Here is a 20800-nt window from a genome sequence, read left to right on the forward strand (position 1 = left end):
ATTGAGCCGGCGATGGGTTGATCATGATGAAAGAAAATAAAAACACCTAATTGGTTAAGTGCTTGTCCTAATTCAGATCACGCATAAAGCTGCTTCTCCACCAGAGATGAACTACGTTGCTGAGCTACGGATGTGTGCCAAACCCACCAACACTCAACAGTATCGTTTGATTTCATTGCGTAGCTTATCTTGCGTGTTCAGAGGGTTATGCCGCTCATCCCCATTGACAATCCCTATTAATGGGGATTTGTGAACTATTCTTCCATAAATCCCCATTGACACTAGAGCTCCTAAGGGGAATATTTTGTGAACCTTTTTCCACAAACCCCCATTAGTTTAAAAATAAGTAGACATATTGATAGGAAACATGAAACGCTACTATAGGTAACTAATTGTTACATCGAAAATTATTCGATTAATTAAAAAGCTGTTACCTTCTTCTCCAATGGTAGTTCTGGCTGGTTCGCGAAGAGTCAGGAACGTCAGTATAGCGATAAGAATCCCGACTACACCGGTAGCATAGTAGCAAAGACGCCAGCTCTAAAAAATAGAATTTTCGTAAAGATTTTTTTTAAAGGATAGGCTTGCGTTTGATATAAATTATGCTCAGAAAAAGTGATATTATTTTTGAATTCTCTTTCAAGTGATAGCATACAGCAATCTTAGATGAAGCGGGCTAACTTGAACGGGATATGGCTGTTTTTTTAAGCCCATATCCCGTATGGATTTCTGCGCAGCATCGTACTGGAACGCTAAATCGCTTCGCGGTACGGCTTTGCTGGTAGGGATTAAGTGGTGTACTAGCCACGGCCACGGCCATGCTTCGGCCACGGCCGAAGCATAGCAACTAGACCATCCCAGAGACAATTAAGAAATTATAAGTTCCCAATTGCCCCTGCCAGTAATCGAATCCGGGACGTTCCGCCTATGAGACCACTGCGCCAGGGAAGTTCAAAATGTTGGGTTATTCCCGTTGAGTCACACCCCCGTGTGTAACACTGTGACACAAGGTGCCTAAAATTTCAAAACATTCCCGTTGAGTAACACTGTTACACAACGGGAATTAATTTGAACTTGTTGGCACCTTGTGTCACACCTACATAAATACATATTATTGCGCGTGTATCAAGTATTAACTGATTGTGCACTTTTCCGGGATGTTATTTATTTATAAATACAAGATGGCGGACATGAATTTTTTTACAAAAAATTGACATGGGTGTCGTTTTCAGGGTTTTAGAGGGTGCTGAATTTGATGATGACATTTATTCTGAAATCCAAGATGGCGGACATGATTTTTTTTTACAAAAAATTGACATGGGTGTCGTTTTCAGGGTTTTAGAGGGTGCTGAATTTGATGATGACATTTATTCTGAAATCCAAGATGGCGGACATGATTTTTTTTACAAAAAATTGACATGGGTGTCGTTTTCAGGGTTTTAGAGGGTGCTGAATTTGATGATGATATTTATTCTGAAATCCAAGATGGCGGACATGAATTTTTTTACAAAAATTGACAGGGGGGTCGTTTTCAGGGTTTTCGAGGGTGCTGAATTTGATGATGACATTTATTCTGAAATCCAAGATGGCGGACATGATTTTTTTTACAAAAAATTGACATGGGTGTCGTTTTCAGGGTTTTAGAGGGTGCTGAATTTGATGATGACATTTATTCTGAAATCCAAGATGGCGGACATGATTTTTTTTACAAAAAATTGACATGGGTCGACTTTCAGGGTTTTAGAGGGTGCTGAATTTGATGATGACATTTATTCTGAAATCCAAGATGGCGGACATGATTTTTTTTACAAAAAATTGACATGGGTGTCGTTTTCAGGGTTTTAGAGGGTGCTGAATTTGATGATGATATTTATTCTGAAATCCAAGATGGCGGACATGAATTTTTTTACAAAAATTGACAGGGGGGTCGTTTTCAGGGTTTTCGAGGGTGCTTAATTTGATGATGACATTTATTCTGAAATCCAAGATGGCGGACATGTTTTTTTTTACAAAAATTGACATGGGTGTCTTTTTCAGGGTTTTCGAGGGTACTGAATTTGATGATGACATTTATTCTGAAATCCAAGATGGCCGACATGGATTTTTTACAAAAAATAGACATGGGTGTCGTTTTCAGGGTTTTCGAGGGTGCTGAATTTGATGATGACATTTATTCTGAAATCCAAGATGGCGGACATGATTTTTATTACAAAAAATTGACATGGGTGTCGTTTTCAGGGTTTTCGAGGGTGCTGAATTTGATGATGACATTTATTCTGAAATCCAAGATGGCTGACATGGATTTTTTTACAAAAAATAGACATGGGTGTCGTTTTCAGGGTTTTCGAGGGTGCTGAATTTGATGATGACATTTATTTTCAAATCCAAGATGGCCGACATGGATTTTTTACAAAAAATAGACATGGGTGTCGTTTTCAGGGTTTTCGAGGGTGCTGAATTTGATGGTGACATTTATTTTGAAATCCAAGATGGCCGACGTAGATTTTTTACAAAAAAATTGACATGGGTGTCGTTTTAGGGTTTTTGAGGGTGCTGAATTTGATGATGACATTTATTTTTAAATCCAAGATAGCCGACATGGATTTTTTACAAAAAATAGACATGGGTGTCGTTTTCAGGGTTTTCGAGGGTGCTGAATTTGATGGTGACATTTATTTTGAAATCCAAGATGGCCGACATGGATTTTTTACAAAAAATAGACATGGGTGTCGTTTTCAGAGTTTTCGAGGGTGCTGAATTTGATGGTGACATTTATTTTGAAATCCAAGATGGCCGACATGGATTTTTTACAAAAAATTGACATGGGTGTCGTTTTAGGGTTTTTGAGGGTGCTGAATTTGATGATGACATTTATTTTGAAATCCAAGATGGCTGACATGGACTTTTTTACAAAAAATAGACATGGGTGTCGTTTACAGGGTTTTCGTGGGTGCAGAATTTGATGATGACATTTATTTTTAAATTCAAGATGGCCGACATGAATTTTTTACAAAAAATTTACATGGATGTCGTTTTCAGGGTTTTCGAGCAAGCTGAATTTAATGATGACATTTGTTTTGAAATCCAAGATGGCCGACAGATTTTTACAAAAAATAGACATGGGAGATTTTTGTAAAAAATCCATTTTGGCCATCTTGGATTTAAAATTAAATGTCATCATCAAACTCAGCACCCTGGAAAGCCCTGAAAACGACACCCATGTCTATTTTTGTAAAAAATCCATGTCGGCCATCTTGGATTTCAAAATAAATGTCATTATCCAATTCAGCACCCTCGAAAACCCTGAAAGTCGACGACACCCATGTCTATTTTTTGTAAAAAATCTATGTTGGCCATCTTGGATTTCAAAATAAATGTCATCATCAAATTCAACACCCTCAAAAACCCTGAAAACGACACCCATGTCTATTTTTTGTAAGAAATCCATTGTGGCCATCTTGGATTTGAAAATAAATGGTTCATCAAATTCAGCACGCTCAAAAACCCTAAAAACGACACCCATGTCTATTTTTTGTAAAAAATCCATGTTGGCCATCTTGGATTTCAAAATAAATGTCATCATCAAATTCAGCACCCTCGAAAACCCTGAAAACGACACCCATGTCTATTTTTTGTAAAAAATCCATGTCGGCCATCTTGGATTTCAAAATAAATGTCACCATCAAATTCAGCACCCTCGAAAACCCTGAAAACGACCCCCCTGTCAATTTTTGTAAAAAAATTCATGTCCGCCATCTTGGATTTCAGAATAAATATCATCATCAAATTCAGCACCCTCTAAAACCCTGAAAACGACACCCATGTCAATTTTTTGTAAAAAAAATCATGTCCGCCATCTTGGATTTCAGAATAAATGTGGTCATCAAATTCAGCACCCTCTAAAACCCTGAAAACGACACCCATGTCAATTTTTTGTAAAAAAAATCATGTCCGCCATCTTGGATTTCAGAATAAATGTCATCATCAAATTCAGCACCCTCTAAAACCCTGAAAACGACACCCATGTCAATTTTTTGTAAAAAAATTCATGTCCGCCATCTTGTATTTATAAATAAATAACATCCCGGAAAAGTGCACAATCAGTTAATACTTGATACACGCGCAATAATATGTATTTATGTAGGTGTGACACAAGGTGCCAACAAGTTCAAATTAATTCCCGTTGTGTAACAGTGTTACTCAACGGGAATGTTTTGAAATTTTAGGCACCTTGTGTCACAGAGTTACACACGGGGGTGTGACTCAACGGGAATAACCCAAAATGTTGAGGTCTACGTTGGAGCGCGCTTGTCTAGAAAGTATCTATAGGTAAACAAACAAAATACGCAATATGGATTGTATTCTAAAAGCTTGAATAGACACAAATCGCGACAGCTAGGTGTATCACGCCAGGTCACACTGAACGCGGGGGTTTGATTTACTAGAAACCGTTAAGAGGGTACTAATTGTAAAGAATGTCACACTGTACTGCGTGACCGACAACGGCAAAGTTGTTAATGCAGGCAGAACTTATTTCTACGAACCGCGTAGGACATGCTGCCGTTTAATGTAAATTGTGTTTCAAAGCTTTAGCGCGCTCTCTAAAACTAAACATAATCTGTGACAGAAGTAGCTTACCAGTCCCCAAGCATTCAAATCTGGAATATACCGCCCCACTGGAAAAGCGATACCATATCCTCCATATATGCCCCAGTTGAAGATCGATAGCACCAACGCTCTCTGGTGCTCCGGGAACAGGTCTGTCAGAATTCCAGTCGCTAGTGGATTGCACCCGGACTCGCCCGCAGCCATCACCATTCGGAGTAGAACTAGATGCCAATATTCGGTCACAGTTCCCATCAAAAGGATCGCTACTACGAAAACCGCTGTGCACATGCTGAGAATTCGAGCTCTATTATATCTGAAAAAAATAAGTAAATAAATGTGGCTAATTCAGTTGTACACAATCTCTAAACTAAACTAAAATGGCATGTCTAAATCTATTGCTATCCCTTTCAAAATATTGCCTGTGGAAAAGGTTAGCACTAGATTTAGACCTCTTAATTTAGTTTAGTTTAGAGATTGTGTACAAGAGAATCGGCCCCAATTGTTTAATACAGTTCGGAATATTCGTGCGATCATCGCATGTATGTTTATCTAGGTTGTTTTAATATACTTATGTATATATTATACATATAATATTACACTATAGGTATATTATGTTCTTTTTATGAATAACTTTATATCTTCTTTTTGTACCTATTCTACTTCCTCTACAACCTCTCGCACTGCCAAGGGTCACTGGTAAAGATCTCTCATGGAGATAAGTAATTCCCTGACCATTTTTACTCTCTTTTTCTCTTTATTGTAAATGTTTTTGGTACAAATTAAATTAAATTAAATCATTTACAACAACCTATCGCCGGCTCACACAGGTGAGCACAGGTCTAAACCTCCCAACAATTTCAAAAAATTCCCATTCAGTCATAGTGTTACTCAACGGGCCAACAATTTCAAAAAATTCCCGTTGAGTCACAGTGTTACTCACGGCGGTGTGACTCAACGGGAATAACCCTCCCAGAACGTGAAGGGTTTGGCCGTAGTCCACCACGCTGGTGCTTATTGACAGACTTCACACACCTTTGCGAACATTATAGAAAACTCTCAGGCAAATAGGTTCCCTCACGATGTTTTCCTTCACCGTTTTCAAGCAAGTGGTACTTAATTGCTTAAAACTCACATAGCTAAGAAAAGTTAGAGGTGCGTGCCCGGGATGGAATGGAACCCTGGACCTCCCGACTAGGAGGCCGACCTCTCTTTCTACGTTCCATAGGCAGTTTCAAAAGCGCACAGGTTTTGAGGTGTTTGATAAAAGTTGAACGTTGAAGAATTTTGCGGCATTGTGGTCTGCTATGGTAAACTAGACATTATTGTCAGCCGAATCATGGTAGAAATTTTTGAATTTTGGGTGGAATAGGTATATAAACCAGATATTTTCTCTTCGTCTCTAAAATCACCTGCCGTACAGTACCTCATGCTTTTCTTCCAAACATTGAAATCAGTTGAGCAATAGAAGCGGACACAAGTCACGAGTTAACATTCACGGATTTATGTTTCGATTACCCTCCGAGAAATACTTTCCATAAAACTTGTCCTTTTGAGAATCTGTCCTTAAGCGAACAAAGGAACAATATTGAAAAGAACACTTACTTATCAGCAGCCACGCCCAAAATGACCCCAACGACAGTGAACACTGCCATGTATGCGGGTCCGGCAAGAACTTGGTAGTCGATCCCGAGGCCATTGTAGCCCCATTCGCAATATCTTGTACCATTAAGCGTGAGAGATTCGCATCTGAAAGAAAGCGCATTTTTTTAATAAGTAGGTAGGTAGGTGTACAAACTACAAATGTCTATGACGTGTTTTATTTGTGTAAGTAGGTACCCAAATTAAGCATTGAGTAAGTTTTTATCTATGGAATAAGTAAGCCCATCCGGGTGAAGAGGTCAACTATGTAGTCATGAAATATAAGCGCGAGCTAGCGAAGAGTTCGCCTGAAACGATCTAATTTGCGTAATTAATAAAAAATATCTTTTTATTTTTTACAATATCCTCTAACTCCAAACTGGCTCTAAGGGCTCTAAGTACTATACTTCCTTCACGGTAGATACCTACTATTAGGTGTTAATTATTTATTAAAATAAAGGTAGGTACCTACCTACTTGTGTTTATACCTGAAACTTATTTGCCAAATGCCAATAAGTACAGTGATATAAAAACCTCGGATTATAAAAAGCTTAAACAAAAAACATAAAAAGTGGATTGCTACTTTTTGCAGATATCTGTAGATGTATAGTATGCGACAGGTCGAGATGGCAATCGGGGTATGAGGCGGGGGGACCCGCCAGCGCTAGCCCACACCGGGCTAGCGCGGGCGCTGTGCAGTTGTGCGGGGCGTCCCCACCCTGATTGCCATCTCAATCTGTCGCGTACTGTAGTTCTATTCAGATACCTTGAAGTTTTTGCTCATGAACGTGACACATATTGATTAGAAAGGTATATAGGGTTACAATGGCCTGACAGGGTTGTGGTCTCGTTATTTTTTTGCGTGTTTTTACTTTTTATTGATAAAGAAGGAATGTCTAAACGATTTTTAACCGACTTCAAAAAAAGGAGGAGGTTCTCAATTCGTCGGAATCTTTTTTTTTTTTTTTTTTTTTTTTTTTTTTTTATGTATGTTCCCCGATAACTCGAAAACGCCTAGACCGATTTTGAAAATTATTTTTTTGTTTGAAAGGGTATACTTCAAAGTTGGTCCCATAAATGGCACTTGGCTCCACTATATGGTCCTTCGAGCCGGATCATGTCAAGCCAAAAGCCGGAGCCAAGCGCCCTGCACGTATTGTTGAGGGATGTCTCGGCGTCCAAAATAATAATGCACTGTATTCCACGTTATAAGCAATTTATTAGTAAAGAGAACAATTATTAATTAACTAAGACACAGATTCGTCTGACGTGGTCACTTTTCGTGTCGTGTCTTAAAGTAAATGTGTAGTCCGCTAGTCGTACGCGGTCGCGTAACACGCGAGCCGTTGCCGACGCGCGACCTTCTCAACGCGGCCGGATAACCGCGGCTATCCTGAACAACTCGGAATGCCGTTTTTTTAAATAGAGATAGCGAGCAAACGAATAATATGTAATAAGTTCCATAGAGATCCGATTGTCGTGTCTCTAGTTATCGTATAAACTTATCTCATAAAGCTTTTTGATAGGTATGTTTGCTAAGGAAATCAACATTGGCAACCCTTGCGAAATATCAAGTGTGACTTTTTGTTTGGACACGAAATAGTTAGCAAAAACTTATCAAAGCCTTGACTTTTAATTAAATTATAACAATCTATTTTTCACTCACTAGAATTACTGATTATGTTACGAGTATAGTCCGTACAAAATAACTCCTCACGCACCATTTATGGGGCACTCTATTGGGTCAACTGTCATGTCAAAAGTATGGGTTCACCTTTAAAATAAGGACTAAAATCGAACTTTGACATGAAATTTGACATATAAAATGGCGCGTGAGGAGTTCAATTGTACGCATTATAGGTACATTTTACCAACGTCTAAACCATACTAGTTACCTCATTTAGAAAATTTTATATATATAAGTACATAGTTATAGTTTTTGCATTTCACTAAGGCGAGTGGCTCATGCTTGTGTTTAAGTCGTATCGGTATAAGAAAGTAACACTAAATGTGTGCGTTTATAAGCGCTTGCTCGCGACTGATTGGTCCAACATGCACGTACACTAACATAATGCCCTGCATGCGTATACGACGTAACCACAATTAAAGTTCACTCGCCTTCGTGAGTTGCAAGAACTGTACCTACCTAGGCTCGCCTACCTACATTCTGCATATTATTAAGTCCTATGCTTTCACATAATAAGGTAGGTACCTATTTCTGAACCATTACAAAGGTTTAAAGTTTATTTTTTCAAAGTTTTCGGTATGTCTACGTAGACAAAAATAGGATTACCCACCTAACAATGCATGGTATAGGATTCTATTTTCATATGAATCCTATATTTTTCCACGTAAGTATCACGTCACTTTGGGATTTACATAGGATTTTCAGCAATAATAGGTAAATATCGATAATAACTAACCGGTACTCTTTCGATTCAAACGATTTCATCAACCTGAGATTGAAAGTTTCAGCACGGTTTCAGATTAGATAAAGAGTTGATGTTTACATTATACTTAATCAAATTAGATCACCATGAGGACGGAGCTTGAAGGATTTATGTGTACCTACATATCAGTATTCAACATCTTTAACTGACTGATCTACCAGCAGCGCATAGCTCAAACTACTGAGGGATCGGGCTGGAATTTGGCATGCAGTTAGCTATTATGACGTAGACATGCGCTAAGAAAGGATTTTTTGAAAATTCAATCCCTAAGGGGGTACAATAGGGGTTTGAAATTTGTGTAGTGCACGCTGTCGAAGTTGCGGGCATACGCTAGTTAATAATTTGTCTTTCCGTTGGTTGGGCGATTGTTTGTGTGTTGCTCAACATTCGACAATCTATTTAACTGAGTTCATTGACTGCTAGCTTTGTGTTAAGTTAAATCTCAATCATTATTATCTCTATTAAGTAGATAACGATCATGTAAACTGTTCACAAAAGTTTTCAAACAAACGGTCTAAGTGATTATTTGACGTTATTTATCATATTACTAGACAATTTGATTACCTACCTACGAGATACGGTCTATAAATCATTCATACAATCGTATTTATTGAACAGAGAATTTATATCTCAACAAGATAGATGATGCCCGCTAGTTCGTCCGCGGGGGTTTCAATTTTTAACCCCCTTTTTTAGGAAACTAAAAAGTAGCCTAACCTAAAATAACTAAATCCATAGGACACAGCTAAACTAGTGTTGCAGAAACTTGAATTTTTGCATAATTACGTAGCTTCTCTATAAGTTGGTAGATTGGCACTGAAAGGATTTAGAGAAATTCCTGCGAGATCCTTAAAAAACCTAAATTTACGCGGATGATGTAGCGGAAATCAGTTTTTAACTAGTAAACATTGAACCTAGATACATACATTACAAACAAACGGTAGGTACAAGTCAGTCTCCAGCTTAATAGAACCAAATTTTTCCATCGTTGACGTTCCCGGTTTCATTACTTTGGACAACAGTATTAAAGTTAGTAGGAGGTATCTTACGTAGTTTAAGACGTATAAAAAGCCCAAGGTCCATTTATACGGCTGTAATCTGTTTAACACTTAAACTAATTAACTATAAGAGTTTATTGAAAAGCTTAGTCATACAGTGATACCTACGCCACCTGCATTGAACTTGACCATGAATTGTTTCAGGGTCAGAAATATCCGTACCAGTGTGGTACCTACCAATAGTCATAAACTCATAACCTACTGTTATGACTTAAACGTACGCCTATTAAATAATAATAATTAAGTATAATAAAATACTTATAATAATCACTACCCCTATTATAAATGCGAAAGTGTGTTTGTTTGTTGGTTTATTGGTTTGTTGGTTTGTCCTTCAATCACGACGCAACGGAGCAACAGAGCGGCGTGATTTTTTGCATGGGTATAGTCAAAGACGTGGAGCGTGACATAGGCTACTTTTTATCCCGGAAAATTAAAGAATTCCCACGGGATTTTCAAAAACGTAAATCCACGCGAACGAAGTCGCGGGCATCAGCTAGTAACATATAAACTACACGAACGTGTAGATTTTCTCTTTTCAAAGTTTAAGAGTACCTATACTTAATAAGAATTTGTTAAATTTTTGACGCGCTCTCCTGTAAATTTACGAAAAATGAGATACGACGTTTTTCTTTGCATGTGTCGATTTGTTATGCCGATGTCGTCTCGACTAAGTCAATCAATCGATTTGTATGAGGGGAATAGAGCGAAAGAAAGAGAAATAAAGTACTTAGGAAGGTACTTAACGGAAAATTAATCCCGTTCCTAGTATCTAAATTTATCAAAGTCGGCAGCCTTTTTAAGCGTCTTTTAATTGTCTCAAACGAAGCTTGAACCTATACCATCAGAGCAATCTATTTGGTAATCAAGACGTTTTAACGAGGATGAATGGTGACCATTAATTATGTTTAATTTATTTACATCTAGATATAAGGACCAGTGAAGTACAGACACAGAGTAAGGATGGTATGTTATTAGTATGTATGTATGTAATAAACATACCAGAGGATCGACAAAGCCGTCTAGACAGAGCAATCGTGCGGTATCATGCCAGGATATTTACCACGAGATCAAAGGCGTCGGACTTCTGTATCTCCTTATACTGTGGTACAGTATTATTGTCAGCAGCGACCCGAACCGGCTTCGCACGGGTAGCTTATTACAATTTTCGTAGGGATCTCTAATTAAAAAATTTATAGCCTATGTCTCTGGAATAATGCAGCTTTCTACTGGTGAAAGAATTCAAAATCGGTTCTGTAGTTCCAGAGATTACCCCTTACAAACTTTACCTCTTTATAATATTATTAATTAGTATAGATAAGATTTGGTTCTAGAAAAGAAATAAATTAAATCGTACTTATTTTAAACTTATTAATTTTGTGAACATCGAAATTAGTTTTGTGTTTTGTATGACTAGTCGATTGCTTCAACAGGTATTCTTCTCCAATCAAAGTTTTTAACCTAACCTACCTACGTAGAAAGAAGTCCACCTACTTAATACTGTACCTAATCTTTTTTATTGTCTCTTCCTTATATCCAGATTTGCAGTCTTGGCCGCCCTAGGCCCCAGGCCATGTAGTAAGTAGGTAGGTAGGTACTAGGTAGGGAGGGGTAGCCGCCCCTTTCTCAGCACTTATGATAATAGACTACATACACTTAACGATTTTTTTATTGCCAAATTTTATCATAATATCACTGAATTTTTTCACGATTGGCGCTCCATTAGGGCCCTATGGCCCAGTAGGCCCGGGCCTTCGGGCAAATCCGCCACTGCTCATGTCGTAATAAATGAATTTGCTTTAACTCTTTAAATACTCGTCAATGCGTGAGTCGTTTATTCCTTGGCGTGTGTTATTGTATAGTGTATGTACTTATTTTATTAATGTTATTTGCATGAATATGTCATTATATAAATATATAAAAATATATTCCTTTGTTTTTAAAAGCAAATAATAATAGGTATGTATTATCCTGTTCATATTTTATCAACGACTTAACCGACCAGTTTATTATTAGTATTACTTAATCAGGAAATATAACCCGTTTTGCATAGTAGGAATATAAATACCTAAGTATTAACTGCGTAGGTAGGTACCTACTTAATGAGAACCTACTAGGTAATTAGGTTTGGCAACTGCAATTCTTTTGTTTTGTAACTAAATCGTTTGACAATGTGGTTTGATGTCGGTAACACGGAACACCAGCCATGGACTAAGATCCAGCGCGTGCCAGACCTTCGTTATTTTATAAAACCTGAAAGTTTCCCCGCTTATTGTCCCCAACACAGAGGAACGCTTCTTTGTATGTTTGTTTTTATCATTGTAGCTTTGGGAGATAACAGGTAATTAAAAAAGTTTAAGGGTGTCTGGCAGGGAGTGGCCACGACACTAAGTTTCTCGCAATGCATGACGTGATTACTAATAGGTACTATTCTAAAGAAAATATAAAAAAATAAGACTTTATAATTTGACATAACATTTTTCCAATCCAAACAATTTTTAAATCCAAACTTCATAGTCCAACATAACAATTTTCAAATCCAAACTTCATAGTCGCTGATCGTTCTTCCGGATTAAAAATTGTCTATGTCAATTTTCGGGACGCAAGCTACCTCTGTCTGTACCCACGAAAATCGGTTGAACGGATGGGCCTTTAAAGATCTCGTGGGAACTCTTTGATTTTCCGGGATAAATAGTAGCCTATATCTCCGTCCCCGGGATGTAAGCTAATTCTGTACCAAAATCGGTTTAACTGTTGGGCCATAAAACGCTAGCAGACTCAGACAGACACACTTTCGCATTTATAATAGGTATTAGTATAGATGGATTTTATTAATCGGCTAATGGATTATGATAATATGAATATTTCGGTACATAAGGGCTTAATAATTTTATAATCACTAAATAAACTTTGTATTTCACATTTTGGTCGATTTCCAATGCAAAAAACCGGTCAAGTATGAATTGAACTCACACGCGAAGGGTTCCGTACCATCGTACATGAATACCTACTGTTCATTTTTTTTTGTCATTTAACCATAAATTCACGGTTTTTGAATGTTTTCCTTTACTTGTGCTTCATGCTATAAGACATATTGCTACCTGCCAAATTTCATGATACTAGGTCTACGGGAAGTACCCTACAGGTTTTGATTCGTTTAACCGGTCTTGACAGGTACGACAGACAGACAACGAAGTGATCCTATAACGGTTCCTTTTTCTCTCGAGAATGAGATACGAAATCCTAATTAACGACCTAACGAAGAATTAGTCAACTCCATTTTGACTGAAACTGATTGCCTAGAATATCCAAATTCACTGACAATCAGTCAAAAAGTCATAATTCCTTACTTAGATACTAACCTATTTGGCGATTGAAAAATCAGCCCTAGTCAATTAATTAACCATATTTGGCAGATATATAAATAATCAATACGTACATATCACTGGAGTTAACTTTCTCGCAAATGACAGGTAGCTGATTGAGATGTAGGTGCGTAGCATTAAGCATACACGACTTGTCTCCGTAATGCAGATCCTCCGCTGTGACCTTCGATGTGGTACCTGAAAGCAAACGATATGATTAGGTATAGGTAGATATCAATCGTCTATATACTGGTTAGCATGTTCGATTGCGGATGACGAGGTACTGAGTTTAGAGTTGAAAAACGCAACATTTTTCAGTAGTACAGCCCGGAATTTTAAATAATCTACCTATAAGACCAATATCGAAGCATTTTACTACAGATAATATCATAAAATTATTTACTACCTATGAAACTACATTAATATTGTACTCACTAAATTATATTGCAGTCACTAGTCTGTACATAATTAATTTCATATTGCAAGCATGGGTTAATTAATTATTTATTGGAATATTAAGTCTTAATAACAAAGAGATTGAATATATCTACCTACGTACTTATTATACCTAATAGACTAATCTTGGTTAATAACGAATGCGCGATTATACCTAGTTAATAATAAATGATTTCGATGGGCGGAGCACATAGTTTGAAAACCGATAAATGTTGGGCTCCTATACGGTGCTGCAATAGCGACTTCTCACCGGAAAGTGCATTATTGGCAGACCTCCCACTAAGTGGACAAAGGAACGAGTCGCAGGGAACCTGCATTCAGGCGACGCAAGACCGTGGCGTGTAGAAGAACGAGTCGTAGGGAACCGCTGGATTCAGGCGGCGCAAGATCATGGCCTATCGTTTGACGATAATGACGATGACGAAGCTAATAAGCTGAGTTATCAAGGACTTTAAAAAAAATATAATGTTGATGATTTAATTCTTTAGACGTGGTGATTCATATGCAGATATAGTACGCAACAGGTCGAGATGGCAATCGGGGTATCAGGCGGTTAACCGAATTACTTCGCGGGTCAAGAAACAAAATATGCGTTGGAATTCGCCCCTCACTCGGATTAGTAAGTCGAGGTCACTATGACAAATTCAATTCGAACGACGAAATTTTAAAATACCTACCTAGAGACTTTTGGCGACTAGGTAATTTCACTTCTCAAGTGCAATAATTGGAAGATAACTCATTATTCAGTAGAATCTCTTGTAGAGTTATGTGACCACACAACCACGGCTGTATAATATTATTAACTTAAGAATTAATTCGGTAATAAAATAATCCTGGCATTAGTCATGAATGTAGATTTTAATATAGATCTAGACATGAATTTTGACTTGCTTTGGTCTGGTCGGAGTTTGGGTAGGTAGGTTCCTACCCGAAGGCCCTAGGTCTGGAATTCTTACATTATTAGGTAGCTATCACTTCAGCTGGTATTGACGAAAATAGTGGCTCCTCGAATCTGTCACTCACGCCGTTACCTGCCACGTGCCACTTTACGATATATACCTACGTCCCTATTGGCTTTTTGGGGGCTTGTATGGGTAGAGATCGCCCACGGCCACTTTGTAGCGATACAGCCGCAAAAAGGTCGCGATACAGTAGCGATGGGTCGCTGGCCCATAGGTATACCTGGGCCCATGATCTGATTCTATATCGCTACTGTCAGTTGTCACTATTCAGAATCCCGTTCAAGAGAAGAGCGCAGCTGGCCTATACTGTATCGCCGTGGGTGATGCCCCTTAGGATCAGAAAGGGTTTTTATTGACTCACCGATGAGATAATGTCCTAGCTCTCCAAGAATGTAGCCGACGGACACCAAACCCAGCACATACCATTTGTAGAAGTTCTTCAACTTGCTTAAAATGCCTCCGTGGAACATCTTTGTTTATTCTGAAACAAGCAACATTAAATAATTTAAATCCCTATTAAGTAAATGAATATAATTAATTAAGGCATGTCGACATCACAATGTCGAAAAAATACGACTGTATTACGGAACCCTCGTTGCGCGAACCTGACTCGCACTTGGCCGTTTTTTTAATTCCATGGGAACTGTTTAATTTTCCGGGATAAAAAGTAGCCTATGTCCTTCCCCGGGATATTAGCTAACTCTGTACCAATTTTCATCAAAATCGGTTGAACGGTTGGGCCGTGAAAAGCTAGCAGACAGACAGACAGACACACTTTCACATTTATAACATTAGTATGAATATGAATATGGATGAAGCAATTGAAATTACTACGCAAATAGGTATAAATAAGTGCAATGGAATGGCGACCTCGCACCGGAAGACGCAGCGTTGGAAGACCCCCTACTAGTAGGTGGACGAACGACATCAGACGAGTCGCAGGGAGCCGCTGGATCCACGCAGCGCAAGACCGTGGCGTGTGGAAGTCCCTACAAGAGACCTATGTCCAGCAGTGGACGTCTATTGGTTGATGATGATGATGATGAAGTGCAATGTCGACAAGTTTATCAATTCGTGGTTGCACAAATAGAGGTGCACTCCATTTAACTATTATAAATTTATAACAATATACATTGACGTACCTACCTAAAGTGTTTTTCCATAATTTACCTCTATTCTAAGTAATAAAAAATTCGTAAGAGGTATAAGTATATATATATACGTCTTAGTAGCTGCTTATTTTATAGAGAAAACGATTTAGGTAGTTACCTATTTCATCCATGGTAGGATTTAGGAAAGTGAAATCTGCCGAATCCTATTTTGGATCTTAATAGTCTTTCATTTACGAGCCTGATTAGATCATAGAGAACTGTTTTTTTAGAATTATTAGATTCGCCAAAAAACAGTGTGTGAATAAATAAGTTTTGAGTGAAACAGTCTTGGAAACAGTGTATAAATAAATGAGTTTTGATTTTCTTTTCTAGGCATAGGTATAGTACGCGACAGGTCGAGAAAGCAATCGGGGTATGAGACGGGGGGACGCCACGCACATCCGCACGTCACCCGCACTCGCTCGCACCGGGTTAGCGCGGGGCTGTGCGGGTGTGCGGGGCGTTCCCTCCCCGATTGCTATCTCGATCTGTCGCGTACTATAGAGAACGTAGGGCACTTCTGTGCTGTAGGTATGAATAGGAATCAAAAGGCGTCCAACCGTAAACAATAAGTTGGTTTTTGACATGTAACTGCAGCACTGACCTACATGAGAATAATGATAGAATTACCTACGTGGAATTATAAAGTCGCGACTTGTGCCTGTCATGCGATCATCTCGACATCTCGTAAGACTAGGTATACCAGAAACTAGTATTTACATTTACGAATATAGATACCTAGGTATGTCTTATAGTAAAAGACGACTGCGGAATCTTAGATATTCCGCAGTCTACTTTTTAAGCAATTAAAATAATATCACTTGAAATATATTGTGAGGAAACTTGCATGCCTGAGAACTCTCCATAATGCTCTCAAAGGTGTACAAAGTTTGCCAAACCGCACTTGGCAGGCGTGGTAGACTTTGGCCAAACCCTTGTCATTCTGAGAGGACACCCGTGTTCAGTAGTGAGCTGGCCATGGATTTATCATGGTGATCAATATTTGTATTATAGGTACGTTTTGAATGAATTATTATTGTTAATGTATATACATAAATCGACTTTTAATATTCCTTTGCTACACGTTGAGATCATTTATTGCAAAATTAATTAAGTAATAATGACTCGATTCCATTATATTATCTATACCTTAACATTGCACACGTTATGACTTACGATATTATGTGGTCTATCTGTCGGAGGCCGGAGCCAAATCGTAGTATTACCCGATGATATTACCTACCTACCTACATGAACCGCCTGGCTATTTCATGAAATTATGTAGGTTTCATCATTATAATTATGGCCAACTAGGATCGGCCAAATCCATACTAATGTTATAAATGCGAAAGTGTGTGTGTGTCTATTTATCTGTCTGTCTGTTTGTCGGTCCATGCAATCGACCGCCCGCCCACCCGTCCGCCCGCCCATAGTATGCTCCAATAGGTGGACAGACGACATCAAACGAGTCGAAGGCAATCTTAATACTCGTATATTACTTTGAAGGAATACAACTTAGGCAATGGATACAAGCGGGCCACAGAGCACGAGGATATGATATTACATACGTTCGACGAAGACGTCTAGACTCTAGACAGAGTAATCGTGCGGTCACCCATACCTAATGTTTGACATAATATCGTCGATGCAGGATAAAACTGAGAGTTCCCTCACTCTAGTTCACTCTGACGACGATGACAAAACAACTACTTACTGTAGGTAAAGTTTAAACTTTATTATGTCATGACTAAGCATCTATTTAAATTGCACAGACATCAAAAAAATACTTGTAAGTTAAGTTATTGTGAGTAAATAGATTCACTTGCAAGTCATTAAACTAGCCGGTAGCTGCGGCTAAAAAAAACGAAAATAACTTGGCGCTTGATTGATTCCCTCGCAAAATGGCGGGTAAATGTGACCATGAACTTACTCGAAGAAGTAAAATTACTACTAAAGAAGTGAATGTTTAAGTTTGGTTCACTTTTAATTTACTCGTCACGGATCAGCGGCCCGAAAGGACAGTTTTGGTTTTAAAAATAAACCTAGCCTACTAACTTCCTTATTTTGTTTATTCAACAATCAATCTAGAATAATCAAAATAGCAATCTAAATAGCATAAAATAAATAGGTAAGTATCATGATTAAAGCCTTATTAAAGCAATAAAAGGAGCGCTAGATTGATAATAGGTATAAGTAACCAGCTTATGCTTGCGACTTAATTTGGATGACTACGTCATAATAGCTATGGCTATGTGCATGCCAAATTTCAGCCCGTTCCGTCCAATAGATCCGTCCGATAGATCAGTCAGTCACCTTTTCCTTTTATATATTTAGATTTTATTATAGCTTTATGAGATACAATAATTGTTGCGCAAACGCATAGCACATAATCTATTTAATAAAAATATAATCTTTCATGCAGAGAAGAAGCAATAAAAGTGTTTTTATGCCAAAAATAATAGCTAGGAATTTACGTACTAACTGTATTTACGTAGTAGGTACTAAGTAACTTAGTAAGCACAAAGTTCTAAATTAAAACTGTTAACTGAGGGATTGAATAAGGAAGTATTCAATATTATAGAAATTGAAATTAAATAGGAATTGGTTAGTAACTAAATCGTAGTCTCAACGATAACACACGTTGAGTGAAAACTATCTACTAATATTAAGGTTCAAAGTTTCAAACCTTAACCATTAGAAATTACGGTTGTGCCCTTAGAATAACAACCCGTTACCCGACCTACTTATTGTAGAACCCGTTGTGCCCTTCTAGCACAATAATCTTCACACTCAATTATTATAATAACAACGGGAGAAAAAAATACTTGATTATGTGACTTAAAGGTGTTTAAGCAACAAGTTGTAATAAAAAACCAAATTAAAAACTAAAAAAATTCAGTTGAAAATGGCGCCATATTGAATTTTGTTCAAAATAGAAAATAGTATCACTTGGAATGATGTAAGGATTCTAACGATGCCCCACATATTCAAATATTATTTTCAGGCATTTAAAAGCTATGGTGGAATAAAGAAACAAACCCACATACTATCTCATTAATAGCTATAGCTACCTACATACATGAACCCTGAAAACATTACAATCCTTTTTTGGGCCGTCGTGTAAAAATAGTGAAAAATTGTTCAACCTTTGTGTAAAGGAGTACAAAAGAATAGGCTTCATTGGCTTAATAAAACGTTTAAAAAGCCTTGTACTTAAAATAATTAAACTTGGCTGGGCAAGACGAAACGAGCGATAGGTAAGTAGGTATATTATAAAGGTTAACCTACTTGCCTTGACATTGTGTTCAGTTTCATTGCAATGTCAAGTTTTATTGAATTATGTAATAAGTAAAGTATGTAAAAGTGCGTTTTAAGTAATTAAATCTCACTCTGAGAGGAGACTTGTGCTCTCTAGTAAGCAGGCCATGAGTTGATCATGATGTAAAAGTCTAATAGGCATACTCGAAGTCGCAGGTCTGAAAAATTTTCCTCATGTTTGGATGTTTCACTTGTTCAAACTCACGACCAAAACCCTTCAAAGAAGGAGTTAAGAGGTTTTGATTAATTATTGACTATATTTCCGCTTTGATTTCGTGTAGAACCTAATCAGTGTTATGAAATTATCTCTCTTTCCGACGAAATCGTGGTCAATCGCGAACTTTTTGCAAAATCACTGTCGCACTACCCATATTATAAATGCGAAAGCGTGTTTATTTTGGGTTTGTCCTTCAATCACGCCGTAACGGAGCAAGCAACGGATCGATGTGATTTTTTGCATAAGTATAACTTAGAGTGATATAAGTAGTTTACTTATCCCGATAGATCAAATAGTTTCCACGCGATTTTTAAAAACCTAAATCCACGTTTATCACGGGCATCAACTACTTAGTTGTACTTATATATTTTTTTAAGTACTTACATTATAATTATCTGCCCATTATTTGCCCTAGATTTATTCTTAAAAAGTCTACGTATTCTTTAAAAACTGTAAAAATCAAGGCTCACAAACTTCGCTTCCATCAAAATCTTGAGTCGTATGGGCTCAAGCGGATATTTTCAAAATGCGTAGGTAATAAAATCCCCGAGATCCTGTACAATATTATAATATGCCACACTCCATAGGTACTTGATTCGTATTATAAATAATAATGTTTTTTTTTTAATTCCATTACTTGAATATATCCGTCTATGTATCCGGAATTGCACCGATGACAGTGACATGAATATTAACACCATAAAACAAACCATTGTTAACTTTATTAGATGGACTTATTTATATTTACGCGTATTACATATACAACTTGAGTTAGGTGCATAGCTTGAACTAAGTTGGTTTACTTGTTTTTCTACTAATTTTCTCTAAAATTTAGGACTTAGGAGGCTTTAGCCCCGCTAGCGGCTTTAATAATAAAAGTGGAGTGGACTATAGATGAAAAAATTCAGCTAGCCTGAGCCATTTGACACGCTGTACGTCGTGGATCGCGGTGGATTAAAATTTAAAATGTTCTAAGTATCAAAAATAGTTCGTTCGTAGGTAAGCCTCGTTATAGTGCGCGCAAAACAAATAGATAGGTACCTCATCCAATCTGAATACGAGGCATTGTACAAGATGTAGGTATTTAATTTAATCCTTAACTATTCTATAATTCTAATTCTATATGACCTGCACAAACGGCCATGTACCATGTTGCAACTTTGGGCTACTTGTTTTGCGATTACTCTAGAGTTCGTTACTACCTATGAACAGGTAGGTAGGTACGTATTTAAATTCTAACCAGACAAAATAAGTGGTTCGCCGTTTTGTGAAGGTTTACCTAGATTCGCCTACGTTTAATATTATGCAGCCGGTTTCTCTGATGCATGACTTTTATATAATATTATGGTTTTTTTTTATATCTTTTATTAACAGGTTTTTACATTTATGTATGTCAGCCTAATATTATGGTTATATTTTTGTTTTACTTAGCTACTCTATATTGTTTCGTACATGCAAGTAGGTAAAACAAGAATTAGTAATTATGGAATCATCTCGCTAAGCTGTCCTCAGTGTCCGCCCATTCGTCTGTCACAGCCGGTTTATTCATAAATTACCCATAATATACTCAGTATCGC

At 37.5% G+C, this 20800-nt stretch overlaps 1 protein-coding gene across 1 annotated transcript in view; it reads right to left on the reverse strand.

Annotated features, from left to right (window-relative positions):
* LOC117984976 (hexuronate transporter) overlaps positions 1-20800 on the reverse strand; it is a 50249-nt gene that overhangs the window by 5500 nt on the left and 23949 nt on the right. Inside the window, exons 2-6 of the mRNA XM_069500665.1 lie at positions 14899-15018; positions 13194-13317; positions 6211-6354; positions 4639-4921; positions 435-540 (exon numbers count right to left, since the gene is read on the reverse strand). Coding sequence (XP_069356766.1) covers positions 435-540; positions 4639-4921; positions 6211-6354; positions 13194-13317; positions 14899-15007 — 766 coding nt within the window. The 5' untranslated portion in view covers positions 15008-15018. The remainder of the gene's footprint in view (positions 1-434; positions 541-4638; positions 4922-6210; positions 6355-13193; positions 13318-14898; positions 15019-20800) is intronic.

This window comes from Maniola hyperantus, chromosome 9 (genome assembly GCF_902806685.2).
Source record: "Maniola hyperantus chromosome 9, iAphHyp1.2, whole genome shotgun sequence".
Classification (NCBI taxonomy): domain Eukaryota; kingdom Metazoa; phylum Arthropoda; class Insecta; order Lepidoptera; family Nymphalidae; genus Maniola; species Maniola hyperantus.